This window comes from Aulonocara sp. 'chitande type north' Nkhata Bay, linkage group LG6, assembly GCF_057382095.1.
Source record: "Aulonocara sp. 'chitande type north' Nkhata Bay isolate Kocher_YH1m ecotype deep benthic linkage group LG6, A_spYH_male_GT1.1, whole genome shotgun sequence".
In the NCBI taxonomy this organism is placed as follows: domain Eukaryota; kingdom Metazoa; phylum Chordata; class Actinopteri; order Cichliformes; family Cichlidae; genus Aulonocara; species Aulonocara sp. 'chitande type north' Nkhata Bay.
The window spans coordinates 24,141,754-24,163,632 of NC_141349.1; the positions used below are offsets into that span (position 1 = coordinate 24,141,754).

A 21,879-nucleotide genomic window follows, 5' to 3' on the forward strand; every position below is an offset into this window, starting at 1 on the left:
TTGCCTGGTCACAAGGACATTATTGTTTGTGAAAAAAGAAAATGGCAGGTGTTTGTGTCTTGTGCCAGCATCATGTGTTTTTCTTTGAATAAACTCTTATATTTGCAGTTTTAATGCAAGAAAGCCAGATTTCTCTTTCAGGGGTCTCTCGCATTGTGTGACATCATTCACACATTGCTTCAGTGTTGTCCGCCACATCAGATGTGATATAACCACCACTCAAGATTTAAAAAATTATGTTTCCCAACTTATTTGATGGGTGGTTGGTGGACGTTCCTTGTAGTTAGTGGATGAAATTGATTGCAAAGAGGCTGTTGCACAAAAACCCTTGTGGTCACGACCAGATTTCTGGGATGTCCATAGTATGCATGGAGGACACATTGTTCCCTAGCAACTGGAGGTGACAAGTATGCATGCATGACTGACGCCTTATATGCTTTATGCATTATGATTGTGAGCATATTGCTAGTTTTTTTTTCATCCAAAATCGCACTTTTTGGCCTATATAGGTTAATAAGCAAGAATTAAATTGTTATTTTGAAAATTATTGATTTCACAATCGGTATATCCCTATTTACTAATTTTATGATGTCAGCATTTACACGTAAATACTACCTTTTAATGCCTCATTAAGACTTCTGCAGTGACCGACGCTGTTGCCTACATTTATGTTTATGCTGGTGCATTACATGTTAATTACAGCAAGGTCATGAGCTGTTGTTTCATATGTGGTGCCAAATGCTGGGACATTTTTCCCTCCTGGGTCACCACTCATCTTTACAGGTATTTTTTTTTCTTTTTGAAGTTAAACATTTTTCCCCATATTTGTTTCCACTACATTCAATTTCTTTTATAGTTTCAGCGATCTACCTCCAGGTATCTGCTGATATTTGTGGGTCCTTATATTGATGATATGATTGTTATATGATTGTTATTCTCTCACTGATAGATTCAAAACCAGCAGCACAAAGTTGCCAGAAATGTGTTCATTCACATTCAAACAGTTCTTTCTCAGAGCATCTCTGTTTTAATTTTTCCATCTGCTCACGTTTCTTCCTTCACATGTGAAGAACTGGAGGAATGGGGGAAGGTCAGTGATGAGAGCCATAACCCAATCTGCTGGACATATGGAGGGCTCTGTCGCTGCTGCCAGCCTCCAGCTGGATGGTATTATTCCCCCTCCGTACTCAAGGCTTGAGCTATCATCCTCCAGGGACCAATGAGGAGCAGAGGGATGAGGGGGGAGTCATAGGTCTAAACTCTGGCTCCTGTTCATCACATAGTTTTCCCACCCTAAAGCGTTTCAGTGCTTTCCATTAGCTCCCAAAGTAAATAAACCAGCTTTGTGAAGGCCAAAAAGACAGTCTAGGTGAATGTGGGCATTAGTGTTAATCACATAACGTGTTTTAGAATCTCTCGAGAAATAAGAGCCTTCTACATTAGACTTTTATATTTTATATCTAATGTAACTCCAGTCTGCTATATTTAAAACAGAATTCATTAATAGAATTGGTAAGAATAGTGGACCACATTTATTAGTGATCATTTTTATTTGGCTGATTAAGTGCTTGACCCTGATTCCCGTTTATCCTATTTGCATCTGGGTCGCAGTCCATTTACAAGATGTTTCCATTCACTGCCTAAGTGCAGAGCTGCTTTCTTCTCCTTATACACATACACTTACTTCTTTCAGTTTATTTGTATTTAGCTTACCAGATTCCTTAGATTCCTATGCTCTAGAATCAGGTCAGCTATGCATAAAGACAAGCATTTAGACTCCCCAATTGAACTACAGCCCTTCATAAACATATCAAAAAGCTTCTTTTTTTGGTCAGCGCTTACACAAGACCACGTAAAAAAATGCCAAGCATGCAAATAAATGTACGTGTAGGTTTGCACAGGCACACACGTGAAATTGTTTCTACTTGAATCTCCTTAGGTTCCTGTGTGTGCCAGACATTTGTCTTGTGAATCTCATGTCCATCGCTAGTTTAGTAGGTCAGACTGTCACATGAGGAATGAGTTAATATCCACAGGCTGACCTTCCTGCTGTGATTTGACAGACCAGAGCCGAAGGGAAGAAAATTACTCCCACAGAAATGGAGTAGTGAGCAATGAGAGATAAAAAATAATAATAATAATAATAATAATAATAATCACAGGGTTTTACCCAGAGGAGGAAGGTTATTATTTTCATCAGCAAAGTTCTTCAACTCAAAGAGACATTTAAAAAGACAAAGTCTTCTAGCTTCTAGAATATAGTAAACACTAACACTTATTGCACTACTGTGCATTTGATGTAGTAAATGCAGCATTTTTATCAAGTAAATGCAATGGTCAGTTGCATCGCAAGTTTTTTATCTTTTCCATACTTAAGATTGTTTGCAGGGTCTCTAGTAAAAAGAGAAACCTGCTGGAAGGTACGGGTAGCTGATACCCGTCTATACATCCAACTGACAGATCTTATAGAGGTCTCTGTTTGATTTACAGTATCAACCCTATAGTTTCTGCTTTCTGTGCAAGCTGCTTTGCAACCCACCTCCACTATAGCTCCTCCTTGTGTCCGACTAGGTCACTGCCGTCGATGCCTCCTCTGTTCTCGGGATGGGGGGAGCATGTTACTATAGATGCAAATAATAATCATCTTTTAATCAATGTGATCTTGATTGAAGTATAATAAAATATTACAAAAAGAAATTATGTTTCATGTAGATTCACAAGTAGATTTCCAGTGAGACCAAAATTTCTAGTTTAAAATTCTTTCAGTTCAAAACAATGTTTGTTTGTTTTTTTACGACGGAAAGGTGAAAAAATTGATTTCATGCACTTCTTTCCATTTTTTCTGGTATATTATTTGTCATGGTATGTTTGTCATTTATCCCAGCTGTCTTTGATCTGCAGGAGCACTTTCACTCATTTTCTGAACAATGTCACATGAAACAGGAGTAGTAGCTGGCAGAAATCACTCTGAAATTGAAACCTGCTTGGTGCTCTATGGCCGAAGAAGCTCCAGGATCAGTGATAATCTCCCAGCTGAACCTGGTTTGTGTTTATCGTGACAGCCTTCGAGTCTGCATGCTTTGTCACGTGGCTCGCTGTAGGTCAGGGTTCAAAGGAGGTCACAGGTCAGGGCAGGGAAGAACCAAAGCATGAACTTCCTGTGTTACTCACAGGCAGGTTATACAGAGAGAAACAGAGAGAGAATGGATATATGGTACTTTGGAATTCGGTCTTTGCACGACACAATTAGAACTCCAAGACAAAAGTCAAAAACAGGAAAGAAAATAGAAAGGGGACGAGGGGAGTTGTTAGAGCTTCTTTTGGATGCCTCAGCAAGAACATGCACGTGCAGGATGCGGTGATATGTTTAAAAAAAAAAAGCATGCCACTCACACAAACAAAACAAAACAAAACAGGCACACAAACATATACAGGCATGCAGCCATTTTTTCTCCCAGATGTCATATTTCTTCATCTTCCTGGCATATCAAACGTCCATCTGTTCTCACCTTGCCCTTCACTCAGTCACACTCAAACTTCCACAATAGCTGCTGGGCTTATTTCAATCTCACTGCAACTTAAACTTTGCACCCAAGGCCTTGCAATTCATTGTTGCTGAAAGGTAGTTGGCATGCAACTCTTCCAAGTGCTGCATATATACCAACCCCACCTTCATTCAGGGCAATTCATCATGATGTCAGACGCTATCAGCAGGCCGTACATTCTTACAGACGTGTGTCACTACGCTTCTGTAGTGCACTCGGAGGATTATTGTAAGTCTTTCTTTGATTTTATGACAAATCCAAGTCGCTGTTCTAAAACATTGATGATATTGTGATCTGTATAAGTAATGTGGAGCTGGAGATGTCGTTTTTTTAGTTTGTTAAACTTGAAGCGATATGGGATGAAAGACTTGAGCTCACTTGGATTGTTTTGCTCTCTCTGTGTTTCTAGTTTGGAAAGCCTGGCCTGTAAGAGTACACCTTAATCCATAGAGTAATTATTGTACGTCACTTAGTTGAAATAGGAATTCTGGAGATTTCCAGGCATTACGGAGGAGCTGCGGATATGTGTTCATTTCAGAGCCATATGGTTGGCATCATTAACCACTCCCTAAGAATTCATCTCAGTTTCCCAGGCAGACCTCCACCTCTTGTAATTCTTAGAAACTGTGGTTGCGCACACAGTAACTCTTTATGTGATTAAGTGCCATTTTACCAGTCCCACAGCCTGTAGAAATAAATCAAGCCAAATTGTTTCATTCATTTTAGGCCAGTAACAACTGCACTTTGTAATAAAACATTGTTTTTCAGTCTTTTGCAGTGAAATTAATGGCATTAATCAACCAGTGTTTGCAGAAAGCCCACCACAGTTATTTTTTTACCAAATTTGGAAGTTGGAATAAAGTCTTCTTCTTATTTAAAATGTCACGTACTGTGGAATAACACTTAGTGATAACAGATTTTATTATTTGTTTTAGATTCTCTCAATCTTTCTCTCTTTTTTTTCCACGATCATTGCACATTTATAACACTGACTTCCAACCTTTTTACTGTTTTCACATGTCCTTCAAATTCAACGCCCAGCTTTTTGTTTCCATGAGAGATCTGTGTTTTTGGAAACATCTTTAAATGTACCTTTGGATCTGCTCTTCCTCTGGCGCCCATCTCTCACCCAAAAGCAAACCGTCACTAATCTGCTTTCTTCAAGCATGACTAATATGAAAACTATGGAAGGTAATCTGGAGCTCTGTGCATGTGTGTGTTCCTTTTTCATGTTAATCGGAACATTAAAGTGGTTTGCTAATCACTGAAATTGTTAAATGTCTGCGTTGTTGTACGTGCCTGTTTCGGTGTAGCGTCTAGAGCATAGGTGTCAAACTCTGGCCCGCGGGCCAAATTGTGCCCGCAGCCTAATTACATTTGGCCCGCGAAGCCATACCAAATTACTATTAGAGCTGGCCTGCTGGTATTATACAGCTAATATATATATTGTTTAGTATTAAGCTTTGCTTGTTCCATATTCAGTTTTTCAGGAAAACGTGTTTGAGTCCATAAGAAAAGATTCATTCTTATATCTGGAGGAATAAATATATTTCAATAAATATTACTGTTAGCCCGCGACTTTGTTCCCGTTTTGAATTTTGGCCCACTGTGTATTTGAGTTTGACACCCCTGGTCTCTGTACAAAGTGACTGGTTTTTTTGTTTTTTGTAGGCAAACACTTAATGAAGCGTTACACACAAGAGAGTGCAGCAATGTGCAGAATAAAATATCTACATGAACATCTATGCAAATATCCAGTTCTTATGTGTGCATTTGGTGTACACGTGTGTATTTGCTACATTACACAGAGTTTGCATTTGCATTTACACATCAGTGTTCGCCAGTAATACCCTCTGCAACTGTCCGAAAGCCAAGGTTGAGTAGATACCACATATGGTAGCGCTTAACAAGAAAACAGTGATTTAACTCCTTTAAGACATCAGTGATGACAAGAACAAGATTCTCTTAATTCTGACGTTAAAAATAGACTGAAAACCTGCTCAAAGGGTTCGGATAGTTCTAGTCACACACACACACACACACACACGCACACACACACACACACACACACACACACTTTTAAGCTTTATAAAAAGTCAGGCTAATCTGAACAGATCTGGGCTACAATTGAAGTTTTATAAATTTTGTATAGTTTTAAATTTCTACTTATTCATCATCATCATTCAGCCTCTTTGTTATTTGATCTGTATTTTAACACAAGCACCTGAATCTTGGGCTCAATATGACAAATCCCCAAATTAAAATCGAATCAGGCTGGAAATAATTTGGACTAGAGTTGCAATTATTGCAATTTTCTTTGCCCAATTCCAAAGTCTGCCCTGCCGATGCTGAAGTTCTCTTTCTCAGAGCTATGACTACAGCAGTTTATGCAACAAAAATGGCTTTTCTCCAATGCAAAATATTATCTATAAAATATAAAATATAATATAAATATAAATGAAACTATTACACTTTACAGTTTCCACCAAACTGATCTAAGTTACAAGATCACCTCTCACTTAAATAACTGAAAACAAAATATTCTGCTACTGGAAAGAGGAACAAAAAAGCAACTAAAAAATGAGTTGCTCTACATCAACCTTTACCGGACATATTTTACCTAAGCATGTGCAACAGAATTATGTAATGAAACAAATGTCAAGTATTTGCATAATTTTACAGTAATTTCATAAATTAACTGTACGTATCGTTACTACGTTACGTCGCTGGATCATTCTGGATCACAGTGAAGAGCTTCCTTGCTAAGGACATGTTAGCGTGTTACTGTATGTATGTGATAATTTACCTGCAGTGTTGTATGCATGTTGGACATGAATAAAAAGGGCTGCTCGTAATCAGGCATACGTGAGGCTGACCAATCCTTCACCAGTCGCAAACCTGGCAGATTTTAGATCGGTACATCTCTAATTTGGGCCTGAACTTGTTTTCCAGATCCCAAGTTAACCCATCGATGCTAGCCAAGACTGGATCTTCTGTAGCTTTGTGACTTAATGTGCAAATGTGTGATGTATAAATGAAAGTCTTGAAACTGTTATCTCAAATGTGAGATGTTCTGAAAACCTTCGATACGATATGTGCGTAAGTACGTGGTCTCAAGTGGACGTGCAAAACAAACCGCATGCAAGACTGTGGAGCTTAAAAGCCCATTATCCCTGCACAATACAGATCTTAAGCAGCCCTCCTTCAATAGTTCATTCTTCCTGCTTTAGGTTTTTGTACCTCCATAATCTAAATACACTCCTTCTGCTGTGATGTACAAGTAAAACCAAAGGGATAACTGGATCCACCATAGTATGTATATTTTTTTAAACACACCCTATGGATGAAAATACAAAGTATTAGTCGCCTGTGCAGAGATCCATTGTTTGTGTCAGTGTGTGTGTATGACTAGCTCCTGCCTCTATTGTGATCATGGTCAGTCCATCAAAGCCCGGAGAAGGTATTGGCAAGGCATTTGGTCCACTGTCTGCTTCACACTTCCTTTGTTTGTGTGTGTGTTTGTGTGAGTGCTGGTCCAAGCCTCTGTCTCCTCACACTTCCTCCCGGCCATTGTGTGTATGGAAGCATATGCTCGCTCTCCCTTTCTCTCTCTCATTCTTTCTCTTTCTCTAATCAGTGTCTCATTGGGTTGATCCCCAAGACTCTGGATGAGCTATTTCTGGAGATTCCTGTTATGAAAAGATCATCCACCCCACCTAAACGCCATAACTCTTCTGTATACATTGCTATGAAAAAGTATTTTCGTCCTTCCCGATTTCTAAGTTTTTTGTGTATTTGACACACTTACGTGTTTCAGATCATCAAACTGATTTTAATATTAGACAAAGATAATGCAAGTAAATACAGAATGTCATTTTCAAACGATTAACCACATTTTTTGGAAAGCTTAGTTCAGTTTCACTAACAAGAAATCACTGAAATATAACCTGTATGACAAAGTGAAGTAGGCTAAAAGATGTCAAAAAGCATGATCTAGAGAAATAATTGAGTCATTGACATCAATCAGTCTGGAAAGGGTTGCAAAAGGCTTGGGGACTCTATTGAACCATGGTGTGAGCCATAAATGGAACATGATACAGTGGTGAACATTCCCAGGAGTGGTCAGCCTACCAAAATCACATGAGGTCACAAAAGAACCCAAAACGACATCCAATGAACTGCAAAAATGTAACTTTTCTGAAAGTATGAATCTCGTTACATTTAGCCTAAAACTAACACAGCATCTTATAAAATGAACATCATAACAACAGTCCAACCTGGTGGTGATAGTGCAAACATCTGGGGATGCTTTGCTGCTTCAGGATCCAGATGACTTACCATAATTGATGGAACCATTCATTCTGTGCTCTACCAGAAAATCCTGCACGAGAATGTTCAGCCATCTGTACATGTCCTTATGCTCAAGCACACTTGGGTCTTTTCAGCAGGACAATGATCTGAGAGACACCATAAAATCCACCTCTGAATCACAAAGAAAAAATCCCACAATCCCCAAATGATGGTTTGGGAATGGCCTAGTCAAAGTCTGGACTTAAATCAGATTGAGATGCTTTGATATGACATTAAACAGGCTGTTCATGCTCCAAAGTCCTCCAGTGCAGCTGAATTATAAAAATTCTGCAATGAATACGACCAAATTCCAGCAAGACTCACTGCCAGTTATTACAAATGCTTGATTGCAGTTCTTGCTGCCAAGGGCGGCACAACCTGTTATTAAGTTTAGGAGGCAATTACTCCTTCACACAGGGCCAGGAAGGTAGAGCTAATATTAAAATTTGTTTCATGATCTGAAACATACAGGTGTGATAAATATGCAAAAAGAAAAAGAAAGAAAGAAATCAGGAAGAGGCCAAATACTTTTTCATGGCACTATATCTCTCTGTGTCTCAAAGTCTTTAACTCATTTTGTATCAGTGAAATGCAGAGGACAAACGCTTGCCATCAGAGGATTCGACTTCACAGTTGTGTAGATCCAATTTAGAAGCAAATGCATTACCTCTACCTTGCTTATGAATAGATCACATGACAGGCACACAATAAGTTGACAAAGTGGTGCCGTCATAAATACAGAACTTCAGTTTTTTGCCGATTCCAGTGGACCTCATTGACCTTTGCAAACCCACAGTTTGGTTATCTGTTATGTGAGTCTTTTTTGACATGGCCTTTGGGTGTTTGTGTATGTGTGAGTTGGACTGACACCTCCCTGCACTGACCCTCACTTGGCCTTTCTGTTCGGGGTTAGGAATGGCAAAAGACTGAGTGTAAACCCCGAGGCTGTCCCATGTCTCTACAGCAGGGGAAATAGTTTCATTCATTTTTCTCAAGCTTTTTGCTGTTTGATGTATTTGGCTTTGAGTCGTTCTTCTTCTTCTCAACTCATTTTTTATGATTTTTTTAACCCTCCTTTTCCCCGTTTCCCTCTTCCAGGCCCTCCCTCTGTGTCTCGGGGTCAGGGGTGACACTGTAAAGTTTACAACCTACAACAGTAGCATCACCTAAGACAACCAGCTACAAACGCTGGATGATGTCTGTTTTGTTTTTAAAAATGGTCTTATTTTTCTTTCAGTATGGAAGTTATCACTATGAACCACTAGGGGACATGTTTTAAAATTTACTACGTTATACAAGATAATCCACTAAAACTGCCCCGCCTTAAATGTAATGTTTGTATTTTCTAATTCCTTTGCTAAAGGGTAGTTACACATAATGCCGGCTCTAATCCGCTGTGTCTGTCTGGTGCAACACTGATGCATCTCCCCATTTCCTTTCTTTTGTCCAAAGCCCTCATTATACTTATGTGTATTTGATCTGTATCTGAATCATAAGCCAAACAAACGCCTGACTCTGACGAGCTTTGATGAATGAAAATTGTAGACACTTGAGAGAGACACACTCATTTTCCCCTGAGCAACTGGCAGCAGCGGCAGTCTGCTTGTCTGATCTCTTGACAATTTACCACACACATACATCAACAACAACTTGCATTATTGTGCATTTATCGCCACAAACCAACTTGAGAGTGTTAACCCCCACCCCCCTCATTTTTTTGCAGGGTTGTTGCCCCATCTCAAGCAAGTGTAGCTTTGGGTTAGGGGTTTGGTTGCAGCCTCTGGGTGGTCGGGTTATGTGGCTCAGGGATTTGGCCTTGTTTGGCAATCTGTCTTCATCTTTTTGTCCCTTTCTTTGCTTTCTCTCTCTATTCTTCTATCATTTTCCCCTCTCTTTCTCTCTTTTTCCTCTATCTCGCACACAGACTAATAATCCCAATTAGCTTTCTTCCTCCCTTCAGGTAACAAGTTAAGGATAGTCATCACAAGAGATGTTCCTTCAGATTATGAGCTCATAAAATTGCATATTTTGATGTTCATGCATCAGTGATCACGCTGATCTTTTTTGCATAATTTGCATGCTTATGCTTTATCGCTTAACCTGGACTGTTTCCTGCAGTGAGAGTGCAGCTGATGCAAAGTCTCTCCAGCCTTGTGCTGTATTTGACAACTGTAAACCGTGTTCTGACCTGACTGTCCCGACATTGTCCGGATATCATGTGTGAAAACAGCTTCAGTTTTTAAATCAGATAGGATCAGGAACTTTTATATGAGTGTGTTATGTTTTTGTATGACTGCTTGTACCGTCCCGTATGTTTTGCTTAGATTGGCTTTACTTTGGATTGTTTTGGGTTTTTACAAATCTGATGTGGAATGTTTAAAAATAGAAATTGCTAAAACATATATTTTAAAGAAAAAAAAACTATACAGATCACCACCACCGTGAATTTTATCCATTCATCCATCCATTTTCTTCCACTTATTCAATTCAAGGTCACCAGGGGTGCTTATCTATCTCAGTTGCCATGGACAAGTTTCACGTCTGTCACAAGACTAACAGAGAGAGACTTACAACCATATACAATCACATTCACTTTAGAATTACCAGTTAACCTACTAACTGCCATCCTTGGACTGTGGAAGGAAGTTGGAGTACCTGGGGAGGACACACAGAAAGGCCTCGACCAGATTCGAGGCCAAGAGCTTCTTGTTGTGCTCTTTCCAAACACTCGAAACTGCCCTACCGTGAATCACCATAGATTTTATAGTTATGGTGAATGGACATGGAAAATGTGATATTTTCATCTCCCCAAAAGTCAGCAGAGATAAATCCTCTTTTCTCTTCAGGACTGCCCTAATTCTTTGTGGCATAGATCTAACAAGGTGCTGAAAACATTCCTCTGAGATTTTGGTTCATAATGACGTGATAGCATCACACAGTTACTGCAGATTTGACGGCTGCAAAGTGTGCCAAGAAAATATTCCCCACTCCATGAAACTATAACCAGCAGCCTGAACTGTTGATACAAGGTAGAATGTTCTCTTGTTGTTTATATGTATGTTGAAACACAAATTGGGAATCAATAAAGAGCAGGCAACATTTTTCCAGTCTTCTGGAGTGGCACCTGGTGTGGTCTTTTGCTGTTATACCCTATCCTCTTCAAGGCGTGTTTTGCATTCAGCAATGCTCTTACCTAGATTTCAAGATTTCTCATATTGTGTTATATACCGTTGCCTTTCTGTTGGCTCAAAGCACTTTGGCTCCTTTCATTCTGCTCACTGAATATTTTGTCTTTTTCAACCATTCTCTTTAAACCCTAGAGAGAAAGATTCCTGTACGTCAGCAGTTTCTGAAATACTCAGACCAGCCCATCTTGCACCAACAACCATGCCACATTCAAAATCACTTGAAATCGCCTTTCTTTCCCAGTCTAATGCTCAGTCTGGACTTTAGCAGGTCATCTTGACAGTTATAGATATTTGCACTAATGAGCGGTTGAATGGGTGTACCTGATAAGGTGAGTGTATGCTATAGTCATTCTGAAGGTACTAATGTCTGGATTCCATCACTCACCAAAAAGGTGTAACTCTCTCTTGTAGAGCTTGTGAACAAGTACTTACAGGAGTTTTTGGAGGGATAGTACTGTATAAACATTATGGGCAGCATCAATCACACACATGTGGCATATGAGAAAATCCATTGTTTCTGCTTAATACCTGCCAAGGTGGTTATGTGTGGTGTGTGTATTTATTACAGGGTTACGCAAAAACTTGCTGACAGTTTGGCATGAACATTTTGCCAAAGGTGGAGTTTGATTGCATAGACTGATTCGGATCTGGATCCAGGAAATTATTTGGACATATTACCTAATATTTTCATATCATATAGCCTCCCAAATACATACTAAATTTAAAAAGGAAAAAGTGTGAAATGTGGTCTTTATGTTTTCAAGGAAAATGTCACAAATGGATCTGAATCCATACATAATTCAGGAGCTAGTGACTCAATGTATACATAGGAGGTCTTGTTGGATGTATAAAGGACTGCTCTTGTTTTATTGATTATTTGTGTAAGTACAAGATAGGCCTTTAAAGTACTTAGCAAATAGTAGTAGTGCAGAACACAAGCAATACACGCTTTTTTATAGTTTTAGAGGTAGGGTTGCAAAGACCAGATATAATGAAATAATATGTTTGTGTTGGGGACTTTTAGACATATTACCAGTGCTAAATGTATGATAGACAGTCTTTGCGAGTCATACACTAAATGTTTAGAAATCTTCTGTGGGCTATAAAAACAAACAAAAAAACTGCTTCTTGTTAAAACTGAAAACTCAAGGCAAAAATTCCAAATTATTCTCATCACCCATCAGAAATGAAAACAATATGCCTCTAACATGCTCACTTCAGTAGTTGGCTGGCTCTGTTCTGACTGAATCACTTGTGACTCCATCGTCAGCTGGTTCTGGTATAAATGCCAGCGACAGACTGCGCACAGAGCCAGGATTTTCTGCATCATCCTTTCCCCCTTCTGGCAGTCCGAACTCTGGATTAGACATATTTCCGTGCCACTGACTCGCCTCCCTTTTTTTTTTATTTGCACCACTTCAGCGCTGTGAGTTACCATGGCAATAACAGAGTTGACGAGATCTAGGAAAAGATGAGAAGTCCACACATGGGAGCATGTGGCAGAATCTGCAACACTCAACTGGCTGTTTCTAAGTATACCAAACATAAACGAGTGAACTGTAAGTCTTATTATCTCAGTATCTCGTCCTATGTGCCCTGCGGTCAGGAATTTAAATGTGTTGTCACTGCAGTCAGCCTGAGCATGGTGTACGTGCGCCTGGCGCGTCATGGACACAGCCATTACCATACCTGCAACACTTCTTTTCAAGGCACCACTTGCGCTTTTCAGACTAAATCCCGCGTCACAAAAGAGAGTCTCACAGTTGTCTCCATTAGTTTCTAATGATATGCAAACTGGGTGCCAACCTACAAGTCAAATACTTCTTATGGGAGTGGTAGAAGCGGGAGAGATCCTGCAGCTGAAAAGAGTACGCAAGTCTTTAAAAATATATAACTCGGTTAATAACTTTAGTTTATCTACATGTAACATTTGTAAAATATATTTTACGGTTCTGAGCAAATACATTTGCAAATGAATTAGAAACGGATATCATCGAATGAAGTCGCCATTTGTAGCGGGGAACTCAGTTTGTAACTGTTAGTGCGTTTGGACACAAAGTTGTGTCTCTGATCGTCAAACAAACTCCAGTCCCTGCACATTATGAACTGCAGAGGTTGTTCTGAGTGCATCTGCATGTCTCCAGCTCCTTATCAGGTGTGGAGCAGCAGAGTGAGGGGGGGGGGGGGGGGGGCGGGGTGGAGCCACGGCAGAGCTGCCCATTCCTAAAGCTTGAATCACACTTTACTCTCTCCATTCACATTCCTGCTGGGAACCGCTTCATTCAAGGTCCGGTGTGGTGTTGGGACGATTTGAATATTGTGGAATTCTGTTTGCCGCAGCAAGATTAGTTAGGACTATGGAGTTACCGCTTTGCCCAACGGTCGGAGAACATTTGCACCCGATTCTCTAGTTTGCCTTTTATCTACAGTGGATTTATCATGCGGACTTCGTCCTAACGGTGGAGTAGATCTGACTGAACTGTCTACCCTGCCAGAGTGCAGCCGGGAGTTTGGTTTTATGGTGGAATTGAGACCTTAAAAATGATACTGACACGTAAGTTCATTTCATTCTTATCCACCGAACTGCGTTTAGATAAGTGATGGTTTTCAGTTTGTATGAATAACGTGTCCGTCCAGTGAAGCGGTTTCCTGTTCGTCGGGGAGTGAAGAGTTCCCAAAAGTGCACTTTTTAAAGGTTATTTTCGGAATTTAAGATTTAAAACTTTTACTGCAGGTTTAGTTTTGAGTGGAGGTTTTGGATAAACCGTCTTTGGGGCGCAGCGCTGCGGACTGTCAGAAATTCTCACAGCCTGACGCGTACGGAGTCCCGACCTCTGTTCACAATTCTCTGAATATGTCCGGTTTTTGTTGTTGTTTCTTTGATTGTTTGCTTGTTTTTGTTCGTATGTTTGTTTATCGGTGACCTCCACAATACTAAATGGGGACTATTTTCTCACATAACCAAAAACCTACTGTAAGACTGACCCTTTTACGCGCTCAGCCAAGAGAAGTTTCTAGCAGAGCAGCGCACACTTCACTGTTAGAATCGATAGTGGTGATGAAACCTTCTCCAAAATGTGCCTATTTCAAGTAGCCTTATTGATATTGAATTGGTTTTGAGATTATCCTGGGTATAGTACCAGCCCGCGACAGTAGTGCCATCCTATCGCCTCCAGTTTGCTTAACTGCCTGACGGCCGACCTTTTGCGAAAAGCAGGGGAGGGGGGATATTGAGGGGGTGCTTTGTGGCTGTTTAAGTCCTGTTTTCAGTTTAGTTTTGTCAGGCTTAGCTTGATTTGTTTGCTTCTCCTTTGTCCCAGCCGTTTTCAACGTTTGTTCCAACACATGGCTTCTTATCAGCTGCCTGAGGTTTGGAACAGATATGAGCGCTGAGGTTCAGTTGAGCCATAAAGGCATTAAGAACGTGCTCAAAGGCGCGCACGCACACACAGTATATACTCATTTCCAGCCATTATGATGCAAGATGAATGAACTTTATCTACAGTAACCACTAATCCAGGAATAGTATAATGCTGATATCATTCTACTATGCAAACTAGGAATAGAAGGACTATCCAGTCAAAAGTGTAAAAGAGACCACATTTTCTTTTCTTTTTTCAAGCCTATGTGGGATGAGGTAAACCACCTTAGACTGGGGTTGTTCTAAATGAAGGAAACATGCTTCATCTGGATTCTTTGTGAAACAGGAAGAAGCTGTGACCTTATCTGGAAGATTTACATCCAGCTGTTTTCTTCATGTCCTGTGAGAAAAGTCATATGTTCGCTGTTGCTCTCACCTTCCTTTGGCTGAAGGTACTGGGCTGTCCTGGGATCTGTATGTTAATGGATTGCTATCAGGGGAGGGAGGGAGGGAGGGGAGGGGTGCAGGCAGGTAGACTGTCATCTGGTTGCTGAAAGCTTCTCAGAAGCTTTGAATATGCCTGGTCACCTGATCCAGGGCTAGGGCCCTCCATGTGAGCATAAATCTGTCGTCAGGGGGTCTTTGGGGTTAGCGCTGCGATGACCCATCTGGGACAGCCGTGTGTTTGCGTGTGGATGTGCTCGTGGATCCGTGCCTGCATGCCTGCGCCAGCTGGTGGTTGATAACTGGAATGGAGCATGTTAGTAACTTGATTATTTTTTTGTTTGTGTCAGTGGGATATAGTTTGAGAACAGCCAGATGGTAATATTCCTGGCACCGTATCACTTAGCCAACAGCCAGGCCTTCTCTGTGAGCACCAGCTGTCTCCACAGTGGAATCACAAAACATGATACCCATCAGGAAAGAAAAAAAAATGTCCATCCTTACATTCCACTAGTGGAGCACAGGAGGGATTTTACATTGGTCACGCTAAAAAATCTGCAACGTCCAGTTGTTCTTGGGTTTTCTCACATGTGTGTGTTGTGATTTCAATTTTTTTTCAAGTCTTTTACAGGCTTATCCTTGTCGGTGCTTATGTGAAGGACAAAAGCAAGGCAGCATTCAGGCTCTGGTGCTCTGCTTATTACGTCTGAGCCAGCCACACAGTCTGGCCTGGTTTATCACATCACCTATATAAACCAACTTTGCGGTCCCTTTGGAACGGCCCACTCTGAAATGAACTTCATTAGGATCTGACGACTGCTTTTTGGGTTGTTATGCAGTGGGCACTTGGAAACTCAGCAGTGATCAGATGACTCAAGATAAGCCACCTCAATTCACAACAGTGGTTAGTCAAGCATTATTCTCAGTCTGCCAGCTTCAAAGCCCCAGCATCACTGTTAACTGTATAGAGACTCTTGACCTCCAGTTTGCTATAGGTGGGGGAGCAGCATCCTTTGTTTGCTTGCTGCTGACAAACTCCCACTGGAGCTGAGCATTCAGACTCAGCCAGCCAGACCCCGTTGCCTCCTGCACTGGGGGTGGGAGGTGGGGTGGGACTGTGGTCGGCAATTGTGAGAATTTCCTGTTACCGGAAGGGAGAGAAGAGAAGTGGCGAGCAGAGTTGAAATAAGTAGAGACAGCGCAGGAGATGAAGGTGAGAGCAGGGAAAAGGAAAGCAAAGAAAAGCTGTGGTGGATAATTTTAGAAGTTGATACTTCGGGAAAGTGGGTAAAGCTTGACTGGGTGCTCACCAGATTAGCTTTGGGCAATGTGCAGGAGAAAAGATTCTCGTGATCCATATGAAATCTCTATTAGCATCAGCTTGGATCTTATTAGTTGTGTTATCTGCTGTTCTTCTGTAATCATCTTCATCTTTCCAAGCAAGAGGGAGTGTGTCCCACTGAGTTGTTTTTGCTTGTTCATATCAGTCAGGATTAGTGTGGAGCTGACTTGTCTTCATTTTTTGGTTATAAGATTCAGAAATCAATGTGGCTAATTATGTCAGAATATTTATTATTTGTTGGAAAGTCTAGACGAAGTCACCTCAAAGCCTCATTCCTTTCAGACGTTCTTGTCTGTTCTGAACTTGTGATTATCCAAGTTCTGCGCCCGTCACCTCGCCAGTGGTTCTCAGACTTGTTCTTAGAAGCTGAAAAAACAACACACCCTACACTGAAATTCAAAACGGAGCAAAGTATTATAGCAGCAAAGTCCTGTTTAGTTTTCAAACAAAAATCATACATGGCTTCAGGCCTATTTTTTCCCACTAATCATCAGTGGTCCCACTTGTAGTGGCCACAGTGTGCCAAACCTACCATGTGGCAACTGGCTTAAAAAAAAAGAAGCAGCCAAACATGGGAGATGTTTGGCATAATTATCTTTTCCAGTTGAGAATCGCATCATTATTCACACCCCGAGTTAATGGCACGAAGTGACAAAGTTCTCATAGAGTGGTGTACAATAAGTTTCCTTCAAAAGCAAGAAGATAAATCCTCCAGGAATTAGACTGAACATGATGAGAAGTGAAGTGAGCTGGATGTAAAGAGCTTGCCAGGACATGTAGCATTTTGAGTGGTGCCACTGGCTTTGAACCTTTGACTCACTCTGTATGTGTTATCCCTTCTTGAGCCGACTTGGCACACGCGTGCTGAATAACGCGGTCATTATCAGGGTGATAAAACTCTCTTTTCTGCTTTCTCACTGCAATGTTGAGGCTCTAAGTGGGTGCCGCAAGATATTTGTTTAGAGTGGCTTTGTAGCCATCTTTAACCACGAGGACGTTTGGTAAGTACACACAATCGCCGGGGCCCGTGTTTGTCTTGGCTGCCTCCCCGTCTATTATCTGGTCTGGAACAAATGAAGGCAGGGCTGCACAGCCAAGTGGTCGGTGGCCATTGCACGCTGCTAAGCTTTCTTCCTGTGAGGGAAGCAGGAAGGGGAAGTGAGGTAGTTCCCTGATCAGGGCTAGGGAACCAGGGTGGACAGTGAGTGAAGAAAAAATTTGAAATACACCCTCAAATCTTTTTCTATCGAAGCTAACATAAATGTTAATTGCTAGGAGGTCTGGTTAAAGATGATGTTTTTATGGCCTGAGTTCCTGGGATATTCTTGTAAATTCCTTTTGTTGCTTTGTTGATCCGGCTTTTGATTCTTCCAGATGCATGTTAGTGCAAGTGGGTGCTGCTCTATTGTTAAGAATGTTTGTGCCAGATGCCCCATGCCCCTGTCCACTTCCTGTGGCCAAACAAAAGACAAAAATATTCTTGCTTTTACTCTGTGAATGAATGGACACAATGTAGCTCAGTGACAAATATTATTCAGTCGGATCCATCTGCGGGGTGAATGCTGCTGTCTTTATTTTATTTCCTCGGCACACTAAGTTCACATTATCTCACTGTAAAATAGATTTGACACACATTCTAGCCCAGTAGGGTGTGTCACTGCATAGCATCCCAGCAAAAGGCACTTATTGGCTCGCGTAGCTCCTTTTCTGGGGACTGGAGGGGGGCGTGGGGTTGGAAGGCCAACCATGTGTTTGCATGTCTAATTTGCATTTCAATAGCTTTACTGTCTTTTGAGTGGTTTGTCTTTAAACATGAGGTTAGTCAATGCAAACACACACAGACAGACTTACTTGTGCACACACATTTAAACACGAGCGAGCACAGGAATCTCTGGCCCTGTGCACTGCTTGCTTTCAAGAATGCTGGTATAATTATTGCTTGGTTTGTACTTTCCTCTGGGTTCACTACGCTCCAAAAATACTCAGCTGAAACACACACACACACACACACACACACACACACACACACACACACTTTTTCTCAGGCATACAGCTTCACATCCACGAGGAAAAATAGCGCACGTTTGACAAATAACGCCGGAGTGTAGTTGTTAATGTGCCATTTGACACTGCGGTGCGCGCTGGTGTCATGGTAGTTGTTTAAAGGAAGTTGGAGCCTCTGCAGTGGCAGTGGGGAGACTCTTGTCTTGGTCGTGTCACACCTTGTTGTTAGTGGGTTTGTCTGCCGTCTAGGCTTGTTGTTGGTATGTAAATGTCGGCATATCGCTTAGTCCAGACCCTTTGCAGCTGTAGTCTTCCTTGACCTCTCTGTTTCTCGTTACTTTTCTTGCCTTTCAGGTTGTTCTCTTTTTGTGTTCTTGTGGGAAGATATATATAACGTGTGGAGCGATTTAGCTTTGAAATGGGGTGTAACTGCTTAATGCGCGAACCAAAGATATAATGCACTAAATCCAGTTTCTTTACGGGTGGTTATGATTAGCTAATTACACTCAGCCAGACACAGTAACCCAATTAAACTTGCCAGTGTAGCAGTTTGTAAAAGCAAGAACTTTTGACTGTCCTCCAAGTCTTTTACTTGCTTTGTGCCTCGGGGGCGATCGTGGCTCAAACGTTGGCAGTTTGTCTTGTAATCGGAAGGTTGCCGGTTTGAGCCCCGGCTCCGACAGTCTCGTCGTTGTGTCCTTGGGCAAGACACTTCACTACTGGTGGTCAGAGGGCCCGGTGGCGCCAGTGTCTGGCAGCCTCGCCTCTGTCAGTGCGCCCCAGGACAGCTGTGGCTACAATGTAGCTGCCATCACCAGTGTGTGAATGACTGAATGTAGTGTAAAGCGCTTTGGGGTCCTTAGGGACTATGTAAAGCGCTATACAAATACAGGCCATTTACCAGTTTTGTCACTCAGGCTTTGTTTCTCTCAAGGTTGATCTGCGTGTGTACTTGCTATCATTCTAGGAACTAGGACACTGTAAAACTCTTCTTTTAGTCTCCTGTCTAAAAACAGGTAGCTGCAGGGATAATGAAGCATTTATGGCGATTGGAGCAGCCATTTGGCACATGTCATCTAAAAAGCTTTCACAGATAGCTGGGAGACATCCTCGTGGCACCGGTGACACACTATAGACCTCAGCTTGTGTTCTAAGGGAGTTATGGGAGAATTTGTTTGTCAGCCTTTAAGAAGTATGGAATAATGGCTTTTATGGAGAATCTGTACGAGCTCTCAGAATGACACATCTGAATGTTAAACTCCCTTTCCTATACTCACGCTAATCTTCAGAGTTTACTTGTGATGGTAACAGGAGGAAACAGATGCTCTTAGACAACAAGCAAAGAAAATGTAACATGTTAATACTTTAAAGAATAAATGTTTTCCATGGATGCAGATCCACGGCAACCATTGTTCGTGTCACGTGAGGAAAAGGTTAGGCAACGTTTACTGTCAGAGATATGTGACTCCACTGCATTACCTAGCTAAGAAGCTTAAGTGGAAGACACTTGAGAGTGTGATGGTGTGAAGTTTGCACGTATGTTGCTCTTAGCTCTAGAAACATGTGAGAGGCGTGCGTGACGGAGTGTTAGATAGCTAATAAGGTCAATCAGTTCACATTGGATAAGCTGCTAACATGCTGGAGGGTTCCAGAGTGTTTTCTTGGATTGGTGTTTAAACTTGATAACTTTATTAAATGATGTTTCATTTACACTCGTGATGTTATTACCAAAGCCACGCTCATGTCTTTTCATGTTACTACACGCTTTTTGACATGATGCTGTTCTTCTGTAACCCTTAACGTGTGTTTCACTTGTTCTTCTCCATAGAGATCGAAGCCAAAGAGGCCTGCACGTGGCTCCGAGCTGCAGGGTTCCCGCAATACGCCCAACTTTATGAAGGTAAGGAACACTAGGAGACACCGCAGCCTGCTCAAAACTGGTACATGACTGATGGGTTTGGGTTTTATCACTTTGCAATAAGAATAATTTTTATATTTAGTTTTCAAAATTTAAACACACAGCCTAACATTACAGAAGAGCAAATGAGATGTGTGTGGGGTTTTTTTTTTTGCTCTACATCCGAAAAGAAATCCATGTAAGCCCCAGCGAGCTGTACTGTATTGCAAACATTGCCTATGCTTTGAATACAGTGTAACCTATATAATTATAGCTTTCTGCTCCATCTAAAGCTACACCTGCAATGACAACTGCTTGAAAAAGAGTACTTTGCATGACCCTTGAAATATAAATAAGCACCAAAGTACATAAAACATTCTTCACTCCTTGTAGGTCTTCTATACTACTGCATGCCAGGGGCATACCAGTTCCCTTTATGTAATTACAGAATGATGACAGCAGTACCGAGCTGCCATTGTCAGCAGGTCACTGCTTATTTCCACTTAACTGTGAAAGGTTTCCTATTTGAGTTTCTGTACAGGTGTTGAGACCTTTCAGACAAAAAAAAAAAAAAGCAATACAAAAGTGCTGAAAACTGCGCTTGACTCATTTGTAGTAGTAGTAGGAATTGCTCTGTTGATACGTGACACACATTTCCCTTCCTTATTTCCATAAGAGATTCTTTATTGTCTGTGCCGTCGAGACTATTGCCCCACTAAAGATAGGCAGACTGATAGGCCTGCTCCAGTACAGTACAGGTTAAAGGTGCTGGCCCCATGATAGCATTTTCTTATCAACATGACCCCTGAGGGTTTGGATGCAACAGTCCCATTTTGGGTTGGTCCGACATTCCAGAAAACCTTGTAATATCCAGTTGGTCATTCTTGGCATTCAAGACAGAATTTCAAGGCATACTCACTCTGCTTTTACCAGCCCAGCAACTGGGTGAACAAGTGACCTTGTTATTCAGGTAGACCAGAGAGAAAGAGTGAGAAGCAGAAAAGGAAGCGGGACCTCTGAGCCACATTGGAGTACCTATTGTCATTCTTCAATCAGTCCCCTGTTCTCTCCCCCTGTGCTGCATATCCCCCCTGCCTGCTGGGTCTGAAAGCTGCAGCTGTGTTTGTTTGGTCGACTAAGACGCTACTTCCTCTTTTAGCTTTTAATCAGGGCTGTATGGGTGGGTGGGAGTGAGAGGGGGAAGGTGGGTGTTTGAGTAGGTGGGTGTCTTTGGAGCTGAGGGTGGTATCTTTTAGTTTTATCTGAACATACTGATCCAATCAGTGGCAGGGAGATGCCCTCACGTAACCTGACTCACTTCTCTCTCTTTAGACGCCCAGTTTCCCATTGACATTTCTTCAGTCACCAAAGACCACGACTTCCTCGATCGGGATGCTATTGAGGCTCTCTGCAGGTGAGATTACAAGTCATGCTTAAAACCCTTCATACGCCTTTTATCTTTCTTTTGATGGTATGTTCCTTTCTTCTTGTTCCTCATCATCTTCTCTCTCTCTCTCTCTCTTTTTTGTACTATCACTACTTTTCCCTCTGATGAAACCATGAGGGCACGACTTCAAAAAGAGCCATGCTTTGGAAAGTTGCCGATGAGATAAAAGAATCGCACGATAAGCAACCGTGCACTTCCCCTCCCTGTTTGGTTTCACTATGTTCTTACCTTCTTCCGCCTTTATTTTCTTCTTTATCTGGGACTGATAGGGTTTATCTTAGCCGTTAGAGTCTTTTGTACC

At 41.5% G+C, this 21,879-nt stretch overlaps 1 protein-coding gene across 3 annotated transcripts in view; it reads left to right on the forward strand.

The window, feature by feature from the left end:
- Positions 1-21,879, forward strand: part of dlc1 (DLC1 Rho GTPase activating protein) — a 93,899-nt gene that overhangs the window by 57,783 nt on the left and 14,237 nt on the right. For all 3 annotated transcript variants that reach the window (XM_086295718.1, XM_086295717.1, XM_086295716.1), the window contains exons 6-7: positions 20,063-20,134; positions 21,464-21,545. In XM_086295718.1, the coding sequence (XP_086151844.1) occupies positions 20,063-20,134; positions 21,464-21,545 (154 nt within the window). The remainder of the gene's footprint in view (positions 1-20,062; positions 20,135-21,463; positions 21,546-21,879) is intronic.